Source organism: Nicotiana sylvestris, chromosome 6, assembly GCF_000393655.2.
Source record: "Nicotiana sylvestris chromosome 6, ASM39365v2, whole genome shotgun sequence".
In the NCBI taxonomy this organism is placed as follows: domain Eukaryota; kingdom Viridiplantae; phylum Streptophyta; class Magnoliopsida; order Solanales; family Solanaceae; genus Nicotiana; species Nicotiana sylvestris.
The window spans coordinates 82,744,906-82,767,847 of record NC_091062.1 but is presented as its reverse complement, the minus strand read 5'-3'; the positions used below and the strand labels follow the sequence as shown (position 1 = coordinate 82,767,847).

The window sequence follows — 22,942 nt, the reverse complement described above, 5'->3', positions numbered from 1 at the left end:
CTATCTTCACACAGGTCTTCGCTCCCTTATACATGTCTTTAAACACTAATGTAGGCCACAGGTACCCCTCTAGATTCAAATATCTCCACACAACCTCCCTCGGGACATTATCGTAAGCCTTTTCTAAATCGATGAACAGCATATGCAAGTCCCTCTTCCTCTCCCTGTATTGTTCCATCAATCGCCTAACAAGGTGAATGGCTTCAGTAGTTGAACACCCCGGCATAAACGCAAACTGGTTCTCAATTATAGACACCATTCTCCTCACCCTTAGCCCCACCACCCACTCTTACACCTTCATAGTATGACTAAGCAGCTTAATAACCCGATAGTTGTTGAAATTTTTGATATCACCCGTATTCTTGTACAAAGGAACCATCTTGCTCCATCTTCACTTTTTAGGCATCTTTTTCGTCCTAAAAATGATATTAAATAACCTAGTAAGTCACTCCAAGCCTGCCCTGTCACAATCTTCCAAAACTCTACTGGATTTCATCTGGCCCGATCACTCTGCCCCTGCTCATCTTACGCATAGGTCCCACAACCTCCTCAACATAAATTCACCTGCAATACCTAAAGTCGCAACGACTCTCGAAGGATCCCAAATCAACCAGAACAATGTCTCTGTTCCCATCCTCGTTCAAGAGACTATGGAAGTAAGTTTGCCATCTCCGACAAATATGTGCCTCATTCAACAAAACTCTACCTTCTTCATCATTGATGCACTTCACTTGGTCCAAGTCACGGGCCTTTCTCTCTCTCACCTTGGTTAGCCTAAATAGCCTCTTATCCCCGCCTTTACCCTCAAGTTCTTTTAAACTAAATATTGTAGTCCTAGCCGCCATAACTGCTAACTTTGCCTCCTTCCTAGCTAACTTATACCGCTCCCTATTCGACCTCTTCTCATCCTCGTCAATGTTTTTCACTAGCTTCAGATACGCTGCTTTCTTAGTATTCACCTTTCTTTGGACCCTCCATTCCACCACTACAAAGAATTTAAATAATAATAATAATAATAACAATAATAATAATAATAATAATAATAATAATAATAATAATATCTTATGTGGAAAATAGGAATGTCCCCGCCTAGATAGTTTGAGAAGTAGAGATTTGGTTTTGTATTAAGGGGTGTGATTATATTTTTTATATAAATTATTTTAATCCATCTCCCATTTTATCATCATTGCATAATTCATGCTAAACGCGGCAGGGCTTGGCTAGGTATGCGGGTAGGGTAAATTTTTATTAAAAAAAATTAAACTGACATGTCAAGGGAGGTTAAGACCCCCCCCCCCCCCTCCAAATTACATCCCTAAGGTGATTTAAGGTTTATAATTACTTGTTCTTTCAAGGTCTAATGTCCTTTTTATTTGTTGCATGGAAACATAAGTAATTTATGTAGTATTATTGTCATCCATTCGGTTAGATAGTTGTATGAATACATATAATTAGTCTTAGTCCCGTGTGTAATAGGAGTAGGTCATGTATTATGTATACTTATAGGTAGGGCTCATTGTAACATAGTTAATTCATCAATAATAGATTTTCTCTCGTGCATTCTCACATATGGTATTAGAGCAATCTTGAGATATTTTATTGTTATGCATAAATTCCAGCGACTCCGGGAAGAAGAAAAAAAGAAAAAACTTAGTCAACAAGTCATTTTTTTCCTGCAAATCAGGGCTATTCATAGAAAAGTTCATATCTGTCGGTGTTGTGCAATAACCAATACCACCATGAGGTAGATCAGCTTTCGGCGACCAACCCGTAAAATTTTCTTCGACAGACCCCCTCCCATGCACCCTCACATTTCCGGCGAGGCTCCTACATCACGCGCCGACGCGTGAGGCTTCTTGGCCATTTTTTGGCGACGACTCTTCAGGACAGTTTGCTCCCCTTGAAATTCCGAGCCTACCCATCCAATTTAAACTAAATTCCGACCACTTTTTATATTTTTTCGGTATGAACAATGACTTTCCCAGCATGAACAGTAATTTTCAGGAAATTTTATTTCCTGATTTTTCTGATGTGAACATTATAATGTCATTAGTATCAGAAGCCTTTGCTCACAATCTGTTGGATCTGATGCATTGAATCCAATCCAAATGGTTTTCTTGTCGGAATATATAGAGTTCCTTCAGTACAAATCATGTAAATAAATATCTTCTGAGATTGTTATTTTTGCTCAAACATGTAATGGTGTTACTTGTGTCTCGCATTCTTCTTCTCCTAGTAATTGGGTTATTGATTCAGGAGCATCTGATCATATTTCTGGTAATAAATTTGCTTTCACTACTATTTTCTATTCTCAATCCTTTCCAACGGTCATAATGGCCAATGGGTCTCAAACCGTGGCAACTGAAATAGGTCAAGAAATTCCACATCCTTTTTTACTTTTGAATTCAGTTCTTTATGTTTTCGGTATTCCTTTAATCTCATAGTCGTTAGTCGCTTACCAAAATCACTTAAATGTTCTATTTTATTTCTTGATGACCTTGTTTTTATACAGTAACGCAGTACAAGACGGATCATTGGTACCGGACGTGAATCAAATGAACTTTATTACCTTATCCTTACTAAATCACATGAACCCACATCAACAGCTTGTTCAGTTACTGATTTACTAGAATTACATAAATGATTGGGACATCCCAATTTATCAAAACTTCATAAAATGGTACCTAGTTTGTCTCACTTGTCCACTCTAGAGTGTGAGTCATGTCAGCTCGGTAAGCATACTCGCTCTTATTTCCCTCGGCGTCCTGATAATCGAGTAAAGTCACCTTTCACTTTAGTCCATTCAGATGTTTGGGGTCCTAGTCGGGTCAGTTCTACCTCGGGATTTCGCTACTTTGTTAGTTTCATTGATGATTATTCCAGTTGCACTTGGATATTCTTGATAAAAAATCGAGCTAAGTTGTTTTCTATTTTTCAGACCTTCCATGCTAAAATCCCAAATCAATTTGGGGTTTATATCCGCATATTTCGTAGTGATAATGTCTCAGAGTATTTGTATTCTCCATTTCAACAGTTTATGAACTCTCATGGGATCATTCATCAAACATCTTATCCATAACCATCTCAACAAAATGGGGTAGCGGAAAGGAAGAATAGGCATCTCATTGAGATTGCTCGTACCCTACTCATACGATCTCATGTTCCCTTACATTTTTGGGGGGATGCAGTTCTCACATCTTGCTATCTTATTAATTGTATGCCATTCTCAGCTATCCAGAATCAAGTACCATTCTATGTGATATTTCCTCACTCACCCTTGTTCTTTCTTCCACCGCGTGTCTTTGGGAGCACATGTTTTGTTCATAGCCATACTCTAGAAAAAGATAAATTAGCTCTCCCTGCTCTTAAGTGTGTATTTATAGGTTACCCGATAATGCAAAAGGGGTATTGATGCTACTCACCTGACCTCCAGCGGTGCCTTATTCTCAACTCTAGCTCTAGCCCCAGCACCCATACCTTCTCCTACATTCTCAACCACTAAAGTCTTACCCATACCAACCATTGAGGAATCTAGTGATGCTCCTCCCAGATCCCCAGCCACAGGAATACCACTCTTGACTTATCATTGTTTTCCATACCCAGCATCGGGCCCAGCTGATTCACGTCTTGCACCTCCCTACTCCTACTGCAGACTTGTCTTGTCTTAGTCAGCCGATTACACTTCGGAAAGGTATACGAACCACACTAAATTGTAATCTCCATTATGTCAGTTTAAGTTATCATCGTCTATCTTCATCTTATTATGCTTTTTTATCTTCTTTGTCCTCTATTTCTATCCCTAAGTCTATAGGTGAAGATTGTCTCATCCAGGATGGCGATAGGCTATGATTGACGAGATGTCTGCTTTACATACGAGTGGTACTTGGGAGCTTGTTCCTCTTCCTTCAGGTAGATCTACTGTTGGTTATCATTGGGTATATGCAATCAAAGTTAGTTTGGATGGCCAGGTTGATAGACTTAAGTTTTGTCTTGTTGTCAAAGGAAATACTCAAATATTTAGGCTCGACTATAGTGATACTTTCTCATTCGTGGCTAAAATATTATCAGTCCGCATTATCCTATCCATGGTTGTTGTTCGCCACCTGCCTCTCTATCAATTGGATATTAAGAGTGTTTTTCTTCACAGTGACCTTGAGGATGAAGTTTATATAGAGAAACTATCTGGTTTGTTACTCATGGGAAATCCAGTGTCTTTGTATGTCGCTTGTGCCAATCACTTTATGGTCTGAAGCAGTCTCTTCGAGCCTGGTTTGGTAAGTTCAGCACAGTTATCCAAGAGTTTGTCATGACTCGTAGTGAAGTTGATCACTCTATATTATATCAGCATTTTGCTTCAAATCTCTGTATTTATCTGGTTGTTTATGTTGACAATATTGTTATTACCAACAATGATTAGGATGTTATTACTAAGCTGAAGCAACATCTCTTTTCGCACTTCAGTTTAAGGACTTGGACAGATTAAAGTATTTTCTGGGTATTGAAGTCGTTCATTCTAGCTCAGGTATTGTGATCTCAGAACGAAAGTATGCCTCAGACATTCTTGAGGAGACATGAATGACAGGTTGTAGACCTATTGACACTCCGATGGATCCAAATTCTAAACTTCTGCCATGATAGGGGGAGCCGTTCAGTGATCCCGCAAGATATAGACGGTTGTGTTGGTAAATTAAATTAACTCATAGTGACTAGACCTAACATTTTCTTTCCTATGAGTGTTGTGAGTCAGTTTATAGATTCTCCTTGTAATAGTCATTAGGATGCAGTTGTACGCATTCTTCGGTACATAAAATCCGCTCCAGGCAAAGGATTATTGTTTGAGGATCAAGGACATGAGCAGATCATTGGATACTAAGATGCTAATTGGGTAGGATCACCTTTTGATAGACATTTTACGTCTGGATAATGTGTCTTAATAGCAATGGCTATGGCAACATGTGAGCTAATTTGGATCAAACAGTTGCTCAAGGAGTTAAAATTTGGTGAGATCAGCCAAATGGAACTTGTGTGTGATAATCAAGCTGCTATTCATATTGCATCGAATCTAGTGTTCCATGAGAGAACTAAACATATTGAGATTGACTGTCACTTTGTTATAGAAAAGATACTCTCCGGAGATATTGCTACAATATTTGTGAAATATTATGATTAGCTTGCAGACGTTTTCACTAAGTCTGGGCAGTTATCCCTCTAAACACCTCTGGGCAGTTATGTAGGAAGCATACTTCTCTAGATTAGGAGTAATACGATTATGGTTTTGTAAAACTATTTTTATTAGAATACCACTAAAATTCTGCTTGATACTGAACCTCCTAATCATTCTACATGTAATTTTTTTTATTAGTCTCCAAAAGGAGTGGATGCATGCCAATTTTCTTCATCTTTTGGCTGATTGAGTCACTCCACCAGAGTATTTAGGTTTTTAAGTAGTTATCCATAGTGTTATCAAAGGCGTGCTTAAAGCGCGCTTAAGCCCTAAAGCGAGACTCAAAACACGTTGAGCGCTTCGTCTCGCTTAACGAGCGCTTCAGTGTTGTCATCAAGGCGCTAAGACATGCTTTTCCTTGCCAATAAGCACAATCCTGAAGAGGGGACACTAAACAATTGATATTTTACTTTATCGTAAATTCTATTCAATGTTTTTGTCCATATATTTGGTATCCATGCTTATAGATATTAGTTTTGGACTACACATACATATTTGTAGTTTTACTCTATTTGCGCCTTTCTTCCTTAAAACTCACGCTTTATTTGCGCTTTGCGATTAAAGTCCCAATGGACCTTAGAGCTTTTTTGCGCTTTTCGCCTTTGATAACACCGAGTTATCCAACAACAAAATCTTCTGGTTTTTAAGTGGTCATTTGGATAAAGAATTAAATAATCCATGTGCAGACAAGGCCTCATTTCTTTTTTTAAAGATTAAGATGTCTGAATATGAATGCACATCTGAATATTAAGATGTGTATTAAGATTAAAACGTGTGAATCTGACACATCTGAATTTTAAGATGTGTATTAATATGTGAATACTAAATGATTAAGACTATTTGTTTTTTTGAATGTATAAAATTTATCTTTATTTAAATATTAATAAATAAAAAATTCAAATAAAATACAATTTAATTTAATATTCTATAAACAAAGTATTTTTTTAAAATAATATGGTAGTTGGTGGTGGTGATGGCCAACGGTGGTGCTTGTGGATGCCAACTGGAGAAGGTGGTTGGAGGTAGTTTTGGTTAATGATGGTGGTTGTGGGTAGTAGCTAGTGGTAATTGGTAGTGGTAGTTGAGGTTAAGAAAGGTGGTTGTGGGTGGTAGCCGTTTATAATGATAGACAATGGTGACTATATGGTGGTTGTGGGTAGTAGCGAGTGGTAATTGGTAGTAGTAGTTGGGGTTGAGGAAGGTGGTGGTGGATGATGGCAGTTTATAATGATGGACAATGGTGACCATGGTTGATGATGGTGGTGGAGGTGATTGATAATGGTGGGGGTGGTAGGTAGTGGTAGGCGATAATGGTAGGTTGGTGGGTGATGGTAGTCGATGATGATGGTTTATCAATCCTGGTATGCCCGCACATCCATCTCAACGTCCTCATATTTGCTACTTTTATTTTCCGAACATGAGAATTTTTGACTACCCAACACTCTTCCTCATACAACATAGTCGGTCTAACTACTACTTTATAAAATTTACCTTTATGTTTAGGAGGTACATTCTTATCTCATAAGACACCGTATACGAGCCTCTATTTTACCCACTCCATACCAATATGATGTGTAACATCCTCGTCAATCCCTCCATTACCTTGGATTATAGACCCTAGGTACTTGAAACTATCTTTCTTGGGGATGAGTTGTGTATCAAGCCTCACGTCCACATCTGCTTCACTTGTCTCGTCACCGAAGTTACACTCTAAATATTATGTCTTGGTCCTACTCAACTTGAAACCTTTAGACTCTAGGGTCTATCTCCAAACTTTCAATCTCGCGTTAACACGACTTCTCATCTCGTTAATCAATACAATATCATCCACAAATAACATACATCAGGGCACCTCCTCTTTAATGGACGCGTTAGTGTATCCAATGGCAAAGCAAATAAAAATGGACAAAGAGCTAACATGTGGTGTAACCCCATCACAACTGAAAAGTGGTCTGATTCCCCTCCCATTTTCCTCACTCGAGTTTTAACTCCTTTATACATGTGCATAATCACCCTAGTATACGCTACAGGAACACCTCTAGCCTCCAAACATCTCCATAGAACCTCCATTGGGACTTTGTTATATATTTTCTATAGATCAATGAACATGTGTAGGTCCTTCTTCTATATTGTTCCACCAACCTCCATACAAGATGAATGGCTTCCGTAGTCGAACGACCCGGCATTAATCCAAATTGGTTTTCATAAATAGACATACTCTTCCTCACCCTTGCTTCTATCACCCTCTCCCAAACTTTTATAGTGTGGCTCGACAGCTTGATACCCCTTTAGTTGTTGCAATTTTGGATATCACATTCGTTCTTGTATAACAGGATCACCGTACTCCACCTCCTTTCTTCGGGCATCTTCGTCGTCTTAAAAATGATGTTAAACAACCCAGTAAGCCATTCCAATCCTGCCATGCTCACAATCTTCCAAAATTCCACCAAAATTTTGTCTGGCATGGTCACTCTCCTCCTGCTCATCTTATGCATAGTCCCCTCGGCATCCTTAATTTTAATACACCTACAATAACCAAAATCTTGACAACTCTCGGAGTGCTCCAAATCACCCAAAGTGATGTCCATGTTTCCCTTTTCATTTAGGAGTTTATGGAAGTAAGTCATGTACCTCTTCCATCAATACTCTCATCTTCGTCTTTAATACACTTCACTTGGTCCAGGTCACGAGCCTTCCTTTCTATCACCTTGGCTAGCCTGTACAGCTTATTTTCCCCGCCTATGTCCCTAAGTTCCTCATACAAACGTCCAAACACTGCAGTCTTAGCTGTCGTAACAACTAACTTGCCTCCTTCTTGGTCTTCTTGTACCACTCCCTATTCGTCTTCTTCTCCTCCTCGTCCGTGCTCTTCATCAGCTTCAGATATGCCGCTTTCTTAACTTCTACTCTTTTTTGGACCTCTTTATTCCACCACTAGTCCCCCTTGTGCCCATCAGAGTAGTCCTTCGAGATCCCTAGCACCTATCTAGCCGCTTCCCTAATACAATTCGTTGTCGAGGTCCATATACTAATCGCGTCTCCTCTACTCCTCCAAGTCCCCATAGCTACCAATTTCTCCCCTTACTTCGGAGTTTTGTCCTTAGTCAAGCCTCCCACTTGATCTCAGGTTGACCATGCACAGTCTCCTCTTTTTCTTCCTCATAATCTCCAACTCCATCACTGAGAACCTATGCTGGGTCGAGAGATTCTCACTCGGAATAACCTTGCAATCCAAGCAAAGGCTTCTATCACACTTCCTAAGGAGCAAGTAATCAATCTGTTTCTTGGCCACCGTACTCTAGAAGGTGACCAAGTGTTCTTCTCTCTTCTTAAAAGTGTCATCCGTTCATTGTGTCAGTTAAAGTTCGACATTTCGACTGTTTAATCGACAAACATTAAGTAACCTCTTTTCTCAATCTTAAATGCCAGGTTTTGATTATTATCCTAAGAACAAAAAGAGATATAGCGTTCAATATTTGATACTGCGTCTATCCAACCTTTAATTGGTCTAAATTGATTTCAATGATTAAGCTGCACAATCACTATCGACTGATCTAATTTTCAGTTCCACTTAACTATAAATTAAAAAACATTCATTTGATATCTAAACACTATCTTTTAACCTCCATATTGGACTTACTGCAGTTAATGAATTTTTAAGTTACTCGATAAGATTGTATCGGTTCCCCAAAATACAAACCGTGGTTGTTGGCTAACAATTCTACGAGACTGATGAATGGCCTAATCATAACTAGGTCCATCACTTGAAGAAAAGGAGAATATATTCCATCAAACTGAGATGCTCCACCACTCCCAGGGGAAAGCTAAAAAAGGAAATCCAAGACCAACTACAAAAAGACTATACAAATAGCCTTCCGACACCTTCAATGACAGATGACTAACACAGTAGTTCAAATTACACTCCAATTTGTTTCTGGAATTTTAGACAAGTTGATAAAAACTTTTGACTCCACCAGATTACAATGCTCCACGAAGATGAAATTCGACAAGAGCAGAGAAAAAAGGGAAGGGTAGCATACAAGCAAAAAGAGACAATCAAAATAAGTTGTAAAATGAAAAGTTCACGGTGCTGAATTGAAAAGTTCATTGTTAAAATGAAGATTACAACCACGTGCACCGATTTGAGTATGGCATTCTACATGGCATTGTATTTTCCTCACTGAGAAAACTGTATACAAAGGACTGTAACATACATTTTCTACACTCTCTCGGCTTTATGCAGCACTGCATAAGCGGAAAGCTAATTCGTCAAGGTTTACGAGCAAAAAATTGTTGGATTAGTTTCTTCCTCGAGAAAAAGAAAAACCAATTCCTGCAGGAAGTAATAGGTATGGCCAATTAAATGTGCTTATGCTGTACTACACTTCTCCTTTATAGCTAAAGCAGCAGCTCTGTACCACGCAGCTGCAGCCATGGCACCAGGGTCAGGAATTGAAGCAAGAACATCTCCAGGTATGTAGGTTGAACGGCCAGCCTAGAAAACCAACTGATTAGGACCCTCACTGAACTAAGAAATTGACAGCCAAGTAACAGAAAATAAGACAGAACATGACAAATAGACAATCTTTTCTGTTAGCAGTTTCCTCTTTCCTCTAAAATTTCAACAACCATTATCTCCATTCAGAGGAAGACAGGTAAAGAAAATTAATAATCAAAATTTTCGGTTAAGGATTCCAATAAAATAACGTTCTTTGAAATTTTCTTGACACAGCCTAGTCCAGATCTCCATCAAAATCTTCAATCTATTTGACATTAGATATGTTAGAAGTCTGGTAGTAATCAAATTATCTTTCAAGAAAGCACCAAATCATATGAATTTTCACCGATAAGAACAAAGACTTCAAACTTTAGTTCTGAGTACCTAAAACAGTAAATGGCATCTCGAACTTACTTTAAACCCTTTAGAGGTATCACTTGAGAGCCCTTTGGACAAGTCATATTCTAAGAGTTTGGGTTTATCAGCCAAAGCAGGTTTTAATATGGAAATATAGAAAATGACTAAATTTCTTTATGGATCTGGAATTAGAAATCCAAGTAAACTTTAAATATCTTTGTAATATCTTGGGGGAAGTGCACGGTTAGCCACTATTTGAAGATGTCTTTACTCTTTATCCACGGTTTAGGATGTATTTACTTTTTAGCCAGTGCTTAATAATCTTTTACCCACCCGGACGAAAATACCCCTGTGTTAGACATGGGTGCTATGTAAATATTAAGGACATGATGTCCTTAACTTCATGAATGCTGTGTAAATATTAAGGACATGGTGTCCTTAGCTTCATGAATGCTGTGTAAAATATTAAGGACATGGTGTCCTTAACTTCATGAATGCTGTGTAAATATTAAGGACTACTTGTCCTTAGTTTTTGAACTTGTAACTCTAAGTTTAGGACTACCTATCCTTAACTTTTGAACTTGTAACTCTAAGTTCAGGACTACATGTCCTTAACTTTTGAACTTGTAACTCTAAGTTAAGGACTACTTGTCCTTAATTTCTGTGCTTGTAACTCTAATTTAAGGACCAAATGTCCTTAATTTTTAAACTTCCAACTCTAAGTTCAGGACCAAGTGTCCTTAACTTATGAGCTTGTTAATGTAAGTTCAGGACTAGTTGTCCTTAATTTATGAGCTTGTAACTCTAAGTTCAGGACTACCTGTCCTTAACTTTTCAACTTGTAACTCTAAGTTCAGGACTACATGTCCTTAACTTTTGAACTTGTAACTCTATGTTAAAGACTACTTGTCCTTAATTTGTGTGCTTGTAACTCTAAGTTAAGGACTACCTGCCTTTAATTTCTGTGCTTGTAACTCTAAGCTAAGTACTCCAAATTATTTTTCCAACAAAAAATTCCATTTCTACTAAAATTGAAAGAATTACAAATCTAAAGAAAATAAGAGTACAGTTTCAGAGAGTAACAACCAAATCATCCTACAATTTCTTGGTTGGTACGTTGACGAGTTAACAAAAATTAAATAAATGATAAAAGAACAATAATAAGGACATCTGAAAAGAATAAAGATAGAAATTATGAATTTTCATTAATGCTTTTGCGCTTCTAAGTTCTATCCAACGTTCATCATCATTTTCACAAACTTACGAATGATAACATGTTTCTGCATCGAATTTGTGAGAGAGAAGCGAGGGTTTGAGAAGAAAAGCAATGGAAAAAAGGGTAAAATGTCTTTTCATATTAATTTTTATAGAGTAGTAACGATTTTTCCTCAACATTAGAATTGCTGGATAAAAAATAAATACCACCTTCAATAGTGGCTACCACACGCCATTTTTACTAATATCTTTGTTTATGTCAGACCTATAAAGCCAGATTAAGTTTTTGAATAGATACATTAATCATTTCCTCAAGTCTAATTCCATGTGGATTTGAGCCAATTAGAAAAGGATATTAACACATTTCCTTAGGGATGTGAAGGTGCTTAAGGTGTATAGTCTTTAAAGAAGAAAAACGTGTATAAAGAACTTTACAGTCACTCCATTTCTAAAATATGTTTAAGCTTCACACATTTTTGAGCTGTTGTGTCTAACCACCATCACTGTGTAAAATATTTGGGAATTTAAACCACTGAAGCACCGTGTATGCTATTTTCTTACAACATATTTGAAGTAAATACAGTGATAATACCTGCGCTTGCATGTGCTTGGTTGACTCGGCTCCAGCAACTGCTGCCTCAGCAGAAATAACGAAAGCATCCACAGGGTTGTCCCCAGCACTCAACCTCTGTACCCAATGCATAAAAATCTCTATGAATAAGGTTTGCAGGAAAAAACTGTAAACGACGTATCATCGAAGATATGATATTGACCTCTTTAAGAGCAGACAATGCTGGAATAAGAGCATCTAAAAGTGTGCGATAACCAGCACGAGCTCCTCCATATTTACTAACAGCAGCGATAGCAGCTTCAAGTGCATCAGCCCCTGAAAAAAAAAGAGCTGTTTGGTACAGAAAGAAAGAGTTGAAGCAACAAACATCAAGTCTTTACTGTCTAGGAGTCAACTAACAGTGCAGAGCTGTGATAACCAACTCGGAATCTGCTTTCAACTTTGCATATGCTGCCTTACAGAATATATCATATCTGTTATAAAGATAGATCTTTAGTGACACTGGTAATATGAAAGAAAAACTACGTTGAAAGAAAGAAGAGTATGGTTATCAAGAGAAAATGCATTACAAGATACCGCTTGTTCCCCCCATTACTCTTCTAATAGAAGATCCAATTTCATTGACTGTTTCTGCAGGGTCATTCAACGGATAGCTGCGCAAAAAATAGTTCAGAAAGGAAGAGGAAAATCTTCTATACACCTCAATTACAGAGTTGTTATGCAACTATCTCAAATTTAAACAGCAAACTTGCTAAAACCAATTGGAAGGTCTTTTATCACCTTTTACAGTGAAAAGAGAGGGCAATGACCATATAAGACACAAAGATAATATAGAAGGTAATAACACAGAAGAAAAGATAAAAATAAAAATAACCAAAGGAAAAGCACATAAAAGCAGCTAATTTGTCATATCATATCAAAACAATTGACTATTAAGCAAATTGAACAGAACTTCAGTTGGCATATCAAGCCGTCTCTCACAAATCTCACGTGTTTTAGCTCATACAGAAATTTCTACCTCCCTGTTTCAAAAATGAAATCTACTAATACCCAACGATTAACTATAAGGATATCCTAAGAGCAGCAGAACTAAGCTTCTAAAAATGCTGCAAGTAGATATGTGCAAGCTGAACAGTCTGATAACCACCCACAGCTGGTGTAAGCAGGAAAACATGGAAAAACAATTGGATAAAATCTGTCTGTACACTGAACAATTTTAAAAGTAACTAAACTTTGCTTTTAAGCAATCTTTCAAGAGATTTTAAAAACCTAGAAAAAGGGGGAGGCAGATGCCTTGCTTTTTTGCTCTAGGAGTGAGGGTATGTGGCAATAATCTCGGGAAGAAGAATCTGCCCCCTTTTTTACTTTCTTGAGACACTACATGAGGAAATAATATAGGGAAGAAGCCTCACTACTTCTTCATGTCTTCAAGTATAGCCACTGCACCTCTGAACATCTGCAGTTTCACAACGAAGGAGCTTACTAAATGCAGATAACCGTGAAATAAATTGAGGGAAACAAATATGCTATCCAAAAACCTACAGTTGAACCACAATCACCATCACCAACTTTGCTATCCCACTCATTCAAATTATCCCTGAGATTTACAAGTTCAGTTGCTGCAGCTTCAATAGCTGCCTCAAGGATATGACCCAGAGAGATCAGTTTTTCAGGCCGACTCAATGTCTGATAAAAGAAAAAAAAGACATAAGAATAATTTTATGAATATGTAAAACAGTTAAATAGTACTTAAAAAGTAACAGTTAGAAGAGTTGGAATTATAGCGTTATTTATAAACAGTATTGATCTGCAACAGTACATAAAATATGCTATGCTGTCTCTCCCATCCTCAAAATCTGTAGAAGATTTGCAAGTGGGAGTTACACTTGACATTTGGGACAGGGACTGTTCAATCCTTATTTGGAGGTATGTGCTTAGATCAGTGCCTTCAAAGCAAATAATATGTAGATATAAAGTACATATAGTATAAGAAATGCAATTACCTTCCATAAATTTGGCATACCTTGTCACTCTGGATAGAATGTGGTGGAGGAAGCGGAACAGGTATCTTTGCAGGAGGTCGGTTACCTGGAAAACAAAAATTAACTTCCAGTAAGTAAAGCAGATTTATTAGCTTAGACAGGTAAATTCTACAAAAGGTGCAGGCATTATAAGGTAGTTAGATCATCCACAGATACAAGAGGATACTAGCGAAAAATCCAATATGAATTTTTCTCTCTGTTACTCTAGTTCTTTTTCCAAGACAAATACAAGTGAGGGAGTATTCAACCAGGGAACACCAGGTTCATTCTTTCCTTGTATAGAGATAAAAATACTGTAAAGGGAAAACACGAGCCACCCATACATAGTGAAGAGCAATAATAGACATATAGAAACTGACCGTCAGCACCAACAGGCCAATTTGGAGCTTTAGTGGGAGCATCTAAACGGTCTAAAATTGCTTGATCAGCCTTCATTACAGAAATTGAAAATCCTGCATATAACTGAAGTAAGAACGTGAATGTTGTTCGGCAAATAAAAAGAACTTATAAACCTGACATACCTGCCATATCAAGTGAAGTCATAAGTGATCCTGTATAGACTCTATCAACAGCTAGACCATGTTCAAGCTGCAATCCTGGGACAGCCTTGCCAGCTATAATCATCAATTCCATCAATGGTGTTGCTCCTAATCTGCAGTAGATAAGTGTGAAAAAAAAATGAGAAACTCGAAGTTTCTTGCCTTCTATAATAAGTAATTCCAAGAGAAGGTGATTAAATAATAAGAAAAATGGATTAGATGACATAGTGAAATTAGAGATGTCGTCAACATCCTTTTCCCAAAACATATATGAAAATCTATCATTTAATCAATGAGTACAGTGAATTCTCCCAAATAAAAAAGAACTGAAATAAGTCATATCTTTAAAAGCTTCAAGCACAAAGCCTAGCTCCAGTACTGCTTTTAAATTGGTTATCATCCAATGCAAAGTTCAAGTCTCCATGAATGCAACAAAATCCATTTGAACATTTTCAGCTTTATGAAACTTTTCAGATTCAAACATATTTCTGCTTGCATTGATTTGAAAAATAAGTCAAGCAATAAACGAACCCAATCAACCCAGAGACTAATATAAAGCTTGTGAAGCATAGTTCATTATTTCAACAGATATTTGGATGATAATGGCAGGGCAGGGGAAGTAATGGCCAGAGAGATTAATATAAAGCTTGTGAAGCATAGTTCATTATTTCAAGAAACATTTGGATGATAATGGCAGAGCAGAGGAAGTAATCGCCAGAGTACATGAACATACTGTTGTGCAATTCACGAACACCAAATGGTCATAGCAAGTCAATGATGCGCCATAATGCAAAGTCAATCCATCCATTTACTATTTCCAGAGTATATATAGATTTCACATACTCATATTCATAAAAAATTTAGGCATTGATGGTCAACAATTCAGAGTTTCCAGTACTTTCCAATGCTTTACAAGAATTGTTGGATTGATATAGATCCAAATCGAACTCAGCGTAACTAGACGAAGAAAGACCTTAATCAACCTTCATTTCATAGTAATAATTCCGGGAACAATTAACTAGAATTCACTGAGGAACGATAGTATGTCAATAACATGTTACACCTCTCTCAGCCTTTGGACTAAAACCAAGTAAAATACCTGCTGTGATTGTCATAACAAACATGTTTAACAGTACGAATCGAGCAAAATAGTGATATAAGATACAAAGATGCGAGTTTCATGCAACTTGAATAAATGTTTCTATGTAAACTTTCACAAAAAAGACCAACTAAAATATTTAACAAAACAGTTTTGAAACATTAATTTAATATTACATTGTTATTAGCTTAAGTTTCTCCGTCTTCTCAAAGACCTAGACAGTAAGGCTGGAATTTTGGCTTATATGTGTGGTAAACCCTGAGTATTTTGTCTATGATATTAAGGTACTATCATTGGTAGAAAACCTGCTGCTTTTATCACGAAAAGAGTTAAACAGAAAGTTTAAGCAAAAATCTTGAAACTTGCCAGCATTTCTAGATCACTGCAGCAGATTAAAGAATACACTTCAAAAAGATATAGCATAAAATGACTGATTTAAAAAAGAAGATATATTGTAAAATGACTTCATTTCTCAATTTCATGAGATTAACTGAGTATTCCAAAAATACCAAATGGAGCATTCAAGGGAAAAATATAGAAACACAAGGGACAGAATACATGGAAATAATGAAGTTCCTGCAACAATCACTGAATAAGCATGCTACCATAATATACTTCTAAACACTATAGCACCAAGTCTGCCTCGTCAACCAAAAATGTTAAGAGAGGGAAAGGATGAGCAGGGCAAAACAAAACAGAAACAGAAAGGAATAACTAACCAGCTCCAAATACTTGGAAGATGGTGTTGACAGAGGCATGTATAGACAGGAATAAGGCTCAAACTTACCCATTTATGAGGAGCACAACTCTACTTCCACGTGTGATTGGAACGTAGTTAGTCTCCTACAAAGAGATTCAGTGACAGTGAAACTTCCTTCTGCAGAATAAGTGTCATTAACTAAGCTAAATGACACCAGGTTGTTAGGAGGAAGAGGGTGCATTAAAGAAATTGACATATAATATCCCCCCACCACCTCCACTGAAAGAATGAAAACATGAAAAAAGATAGACTGATCGCATAAAAGCTCCTGAACTAAAACTGGTGTTCTTTTTTCTTTGTTCCTTCCTTTCACTACTTCTTTTGATTGGATTCTTTTTATTTTTCACTAATAATCGATCTAACTGCAGAATGATTCTTTTTAATGTGTTTCAGATAACAATATAACTTCAAACATTGTTTCTACTTCCGTCTTCATTATTACAAGAATCTTCATCATTTAATCAAAATTTTATCCAACCTAACTTATTTCAAGAAAATGTAAGGAAAAACATATTACGAACCTTCATCATTTAATCCATGGGGTTTTACAGTGTACATTAATGTGCAAAGATCATAACCCTACATGGTTGTAGCTTTTTAGACTCACTTTTAGAGTTTGTCTTAGCACAAAATTTATCTCATCAAAAGTAAAACTGATTTCACTTCATCCTTTCCAGTCCAGGGTGATGATTTAAGCAATCAGAAAACTTTTACTGCATCAAGTACTAGTGTATATCAAGTCAAAATTTCACACTCGTCACATACCGATGACAAAATCTCCTTCAAAACATGTGAAACCACCACATCTACTGGTTGTAGGTCAGCTACAGCAGCTCCTGGTTCCCCGTGCTGGAAAAAAGAGAAAACAGTGCACACAATTTGATAATGCAGAAGTAAAGATCACCGAATTCTAAGTAGTCTGTCAGCACTTAACCGCTCCCACACAAAAGATCTTGGAAGCTTCAACCATAGCACAGAGGTTGCAAATTTTGACACACATTTCAAAAGACCCAACTGCTCTTACCATTGACAAAAGCAACACCGAATAACCAAGTGTTATAAACAGAGAAGATATGAACGACATGCATGGCACCCAAGGTAACTCACATGATTATCACGTCTCCCCGAAACATCAATGTAACATCATATGTTTCATTTAGTAAAGCATGATTTAGTCAACTTCTTCCCATTCCTAATATATAGATGAATACACCTGTGCCTATGAAGAGAACTTACTATTCCAAGACCAAGCTCCATCTTTCCTGGGCCTAAACGGTCTGACGTCACCTGTCCTGGCAATGTGCAAACAGATAATGCAACACCCATTGTCCCAACCATTTCTGATGCACGTTTTGCTTCAGCTGCAACATCAGCAAGAGGAAGACCACAAGCTGCTGCAGCTCCAGCAACCTGAGATAAGTGAAACTTAGAAAAGATCAGCAGAAAAGCAACTGAAACCAATTACATTTGCATTGACTTGACCAAACTTCAATACTGCGAGACGTATAGGTAAAATGATTGCTGCCCACAGATAAGCCACTCTCACATGAAATTGAATTCAACAAAGAAATAGAAAAGATCAGTTTGGTATTTTTCTTAGTATGTATAGTTATGAAAGAAGCACAAAAACAATTCACATACCCTCTATAACAAAGCATTGAAGAAGCAACTTGTCAAAAGATCACGAGAATTTGGCAAATGAAAATTTGGTGCTCTCTAGATTATTTTGGTAATTGGCCCCCAACACCCCCCACACCCCACCACCAAAAAAAAAAAACCAAAGCACACATAGATACACCCAAAAGAGAAAAAAGAGAAATGTGCAAAAACATAGGATGACAGACATACACCTAGAGTCACCTTAGTAAGAAATTTTCGTTGCTGTATCTTCTTTTTACCAAATCAAGATGGCATCATGTTTCGCTACTCCAAAAGAGTTAAAGGCCGCCATGGATGGAAATTTGCAAGTAGGTGTGAAGATTAGTATACATGAGCAAATATCTGTATACGTTATTTTAGTTTTTAATAGGCTCTTTTAGCTTTTGGGAGTTGGAGGTCTTAGTAAAGATCTATCTCTCAAATGTTTATTATCAATAACAATCTGTCTCGGATAGAATACCAAGAAAGAAAATGGAGATGGAAACGGAAAGTAACAAGTTTTGATTTTTCAGAAACCACCAAGAGGTAAATTATGTCCTAACTAATGTCTTTTTAAAGGGGAGACACACACAAAAGAAGAACTCCAGTATATTTTATAGGTGGTATCATTAGGAGAAGTTTGATTTGAACTGAGGAATATCGTACCAGCTTCAATCAGTCGCTAACTTAAGTCAAATATCTGAGCCCTCTAAAATGAAATCTAAAAGACATGCACAAAGATAGAAATTGTGAACCTTGTGAACAAGAATCGTCCCTGCCAAACCTCTTCGGCCAGCAATGCCTCTTGGAGGTGGTAAAGCACAGTCATCACCAACAATTACCATCTGGTGACAAAGAGAGAGAGATATACATGTGAAATCAGTGTGAACCCCATCTTCCAGTTTTTGAATGATTAATTAGCTACTCCAATCATCATCATCATCAATAATAATATAACAACAATACCAAGAAAACAATTCTAGAAACTAATATCACAATGATACCTCTACTTTGTAACCTTCAGATTTAGCTTGTTCAGCAGCCAAACCAAAATTCAATCGATCACCAGTATAGTTCTGTAAGGGACCATAATACATTTTAATCATTAGATCACTTCATTACGACAAAAAGTGAAGAACGTAATAGTGATCCGCGACAAATTTCTCGTCACAGTAAACATTCCAGTTTAATCAAAAGTAGGATGATGATTGGTGATCTTTTAGGTGAATTATTCACACAATTTAAACCTAAAACCCAGAGTTAGACAACAAGAGAGTAATTAATTAACAACTAGGATTCGTGCTACCTTGACAATCAGAAGGCACCCCATGGGACCTGTGACAGCTCGTATGCCCTACATTGAATCAGGTTAGTTGGCAGACATCATCAAGGAATAACATATGTAGACCATGTGCTAATCAAGGGGTAATATTATATCATACAGCAACAATTGAGTCAACATTTGGAGAGGTAAAAACGTCCCCACAGATGGCTGCAGTCAGCATCCCTTCTCCAACAAATCCTGCATGGGCAGGTTCATGGCCACTTCCACCACCTAATTATTGAAGTACCAAGGTACCTGATTAAACTGCAGTTCACCATACTGAAGTTCCAACAATACATCCCAAGTTTGAGTTTGAGATTCTTAAGAACATTATTTAGTCATTAATATTCCTATATATTAATAGTAAATGACGGCTATAGGCAAGGCTGTGATGTACATCTGGGTTTTCAGAAGTTAAAGAAGATGCAAAGATGGGATGTAGTTCCTTTGACTATTATGTGGGTAATCTGAAAAGAAAGGAAAGAGAGCCTTGAAGGTGTGGAAAATAATTTGTGCAGATGAGGGTGTGTCTATTGTTTCTAGTAAACCTTTGGTGCATCCATGAGGTTTCTGTTAGTATATGTTTGGGTGTTATTTGTAAAGAACCATGTCTTTTTTAGGTTCTATACTCTTGCATGCCACTTTTATACCGGGAATTTTCGACCACATTGATAAAATTGTTACTCTATCAAATAAAAATGATTATAAGAATCTCATAAACAACTGCTATTTTCTTTCAGAAGAGGTGAGCACGCAATGCATAAGAGACCTGTAGTATAACTCATTATAAGAAGCTTTATAATTTCATAATTATACAAATTAGATTAGTTTGTCAAGCTTCATCTATTTCCAACTCGTGTATGGAGCTCTGAATGCAAAAATACCAATGCTACTAAAGCAAGTTCCAGTATTGAAATAGAGACATAAGGATAGCTCAAATTCAATACCTGATATGACCGCAACTTTGTCATATTTTTCCCCAGAAACATCAGCACGCAAGACAACCTTAACCTGGATTTCAGGACAGAAGATAAACATGTTAGACCAACTTGGAACACTTATCATCTTAGTGTAGCAACATGTAAACAAAAAGAGTGAACAAAGTAACAAAAGCCGGATCACCTCAGGAAAACCATCCAGATATTGCAACCCAGGATAGGTCTCAATAAGTCCCTCAATGAACTCTGTCACAACATCTGCAAATCATTTCACTTCAGTATCTACAGAAAATAAACATTTAGGCTTTCCGTATACCATATATGACCTATAACACCTATAATAATTTTCACCAGAACCATATAGCATTTAATTATGCCAATACAGATCATACACATAATAGTACCTACATACATATTGAAACAGAATAGGATATCACTCAACTATGCTTCAATTCAAAATTGGGTGTCATCAGCTATATGAACCTTATATAAGCATTCTGCACTATTCAGGTCCGTTTCAATACAATACTATTCATTTGTCTTTAATGTAAATTAAGCACAACAACAGGTAGCCCAGCTAAAATATACTAGGGGAAAACAAAACATTTAATTTTCCTTTAATTCCCCTACGACCACGTATGGTCTGTATACAGGTTCTATATCAACTTATTTTGTTTGTTGTCATAACTATTACCTACAAGTGTCTTATTACTATACTCAGTTGCTTTCATTTCCAAGCAGACAAAACACTAATCTCAATTTTCTCTTTTCTACTTCCATACTAAAAGATACTACATACACAAAACAATTAAAAGAAGAAATAAAAATCCCTTTCTCAAATTTTCCCCTAAATTATACTACTCCCGTTTGATTGACCACCAAACAGGTCAAGCAATGCATATAGACAATATCAAGATACAAAATGCTATCTATTTGATACAGTAATTTTGGGGGGTTTCAGAAGCGGAGTTACCATTGGGGTCGTTGATGAGTTTCTTGCTCTGGAAAGCCATCGAATGTGTGTGTGTGTGAAAATCAAAAAGGAGCAAAGAATCGAGTCACTGATGATTGTACTGCATTAACAGAAAGACGATAGAAGATAGAAAACCCGAAGGAGAAACCTGAGAGGGCTTTTGTAGGTGGAGAGAGGAGAGTATGAGTTGAATTGTTGAATGATTTGTCCGAACTAACACAAAAAGAGGGAAATAAAAAAAAATGTTGCGGATTATTCTTCTTTGTATACAGAAATTTATTTAATATTATCCAGTCTACACGAAACTTATTTAATATTATCCAACAAAAAGTTTGAATGAAAAGATTTTTATCTATTTCGACAAGTTTTTTTAGAGTAGCTAAGTAGGTGTTTGGACATTAACACTGTGATTTTTTTTTTAAAAAGTAGTTTTTGGAGTTAGCTATATTTGAAATTTAAAATTATAATTAGATATGCATTCACTTAAAAAGTATTACAGTCCGGTGGTGGAAAAAATATCTAAAAAATTTGACCACTGGTTTTTGGTTTTTGAAAATTCTCAAAAAACTTACAATTTTTCATGCACAAATACATTTTTTTAAGAATCCGAAAAAAGAAAAAAAAATCTATAAACTAACGGGTCTTAAGATATTTGGCGAATTTCGTGAAAATAATGATTGTGAGCAGGAGGAGAGAAGCTTTTTAGGACGAAAAATCTGCAGCTTTTCCATGAAAGCATAAGCAAATTAAAAATAATTTTTTCTTCAAAACAAAAATAAAATTGCCTATAAAAAAAAGAAATTAATTTTACTGAACTATTCTTTCTTACTATTATTACCCAAACATAAAACTAATAGTTGATGATTTCGTAATTTGACACTAAAAAATATGTTTGAAAAGGTTTATCAGTCACAATTTTAAAGTGGTTTAACCAAACAAATAGTTACTCTTCTAACCTAGTTTTGAAAGTCCATTAGAAAAATATAAAGCCATTTAAAAATAGGTTTAAAAAAAATTGACTAGGCGTGCACTCACTTTTTCCACAATTAATAAGAAACTCAAGATTCGGTATTGGAACAGAAAAGAAGCCCAAGATTAAGGGTGAGTTTGGTGCGGAGGAAAATATTTTTCAACTTTTTCATTTTTGGTTAGCCTAAATGCTTTAGAAAATATTTTCTTTATAAACTTATTTTCCTCCAATTGGAGGAAAATATTTTCCTCCAATTGGAGGAAAATATTTTCCCTATCAAGAGAAGGAAAAATATTTTTCAAAATTCATTTTCAACCTTCTCCGCCATATTCCTCATCCCCACCAACCCCCACCAACCCACCCTCACTCGCCCAACCCCCCACATCCCCACCTACCCACCACATCCCCACCTACCCACCCCATCCCCTCCACCCCACCCCCTACCCTAACTAAAAATATTATTAATAGTATTTTCTTTTCATGTTATAGATATAATTTTTTTTTCATTTCAACAAATGAGTTTCATGATATAAAAAAGTATTTTTTTATTTTAACAAAAAAAAAATACTTTCTTTTCATGTAGAAAAACTATTATTTTTATTTCAACAAAAAAAAGTATTCTCTTTTCATGATGTAAAAAAAATTTCATTTCAACAAAATGAGTATTTTCTTTTCATGCTGTCGAAAAAATATTTTCTTTTGTTTCAATAAAATGAGTACTTTATTTTCATGTTGTAGAAAGAGTACTTTCTTTTTTCAACCAAAAAAAGAATATTTGTAAAGACCCAAACTGA

The 22,942-nt window shown here is 36.4% G+C and overlaps 1 protein-coding gene across 3 annotated transcripts; it reads right to left on the bottom strand.

The window, feature by feature from the left end:
• Positions 1 to 9,315: 9,315 nt before the first annotated feature.
• On the bottom strand, positions 9,316 to 21,359 carry LOC104241834 (putative 3,4-dihydroxy-2-butanone kinase). 3 transcript variants are annotated; one of them, XM_009796789.2, is made up of 20 exons: positions 21,179 to 21,359; positions 20,390 to 20,463; positions 20,215 to 20,278; positions 19,386 to 19,498; positions 19,250 to 19,297; positions 18,948 to 19,019; positions 18,699 to 18,788; positions 17,542 to 17,715; positions 17,071 to 17,154; positions 16,333 to 16,388; positions 14,429 to 14,559; positions 14,267 to 14,359; positions 13,889 to 13,953; positions 13,408 to 13,551; positions 13,278 to 13,321; positions 12,435 to 12,518; positions 12,265 to 12,338; positions 12,068 to 12,180; positions 11,887 to 11,982; positions 9,316 to 9,719 (listed from the first exon to the last, which is right to left on the bottom strand). In XM_009796789.2, the coding sequence occupies exons 1-20, from the start codon at positions 21,216 to 21,218 to the stop codon at positions 9,594 to 9,596; spliced, it is 1,785 nt and encodes a 594-aa protein (XP_009795091.1). In that variant the 5' UTR covers positions 21,219 to 21,359; the 3' UTR covers positions 9,316 to 9,593. The 3 variants fall into 3 exon arrangements, with proteins under 3 accessions (XP_009795091.1, XP_070006403.1, XP_070006404.1); XM_070150302.1 differs by having other exon boundaries at positions 13,281 to 13,321; XM_070150303.1 differs by having other exon boundaries at positions 20,390 to 20,487; positions 21,179 to 21,306.
• Positions 21,360 to 22,942: the final 1,583 nt, after the last annotated feature.

Bases quoted from the DNA above. Each gene is read 5' to 3' on its own strand.
- LOC104241834 (XM_009796789.2), bottom strand. From the start codon at position 21,218: ATGGCTTTCCAGAGCAAGAAACTCATCAACGACCCCAATG. The intron at 14,560-16,332 runs GTAAGTTTGAGC...TATCTACTGCAG, and splicing joins GTTGTGCTCCTCATAAATGG to ATTAGGAGCAACACCATTGA. The intron at 12,339-12,434 runs GTAATGCATTTT...TCTTTATAACAG, and splicing joins GGGGGAACAAGCGGTATCTT to ATATGATATATTCTGTAAGG.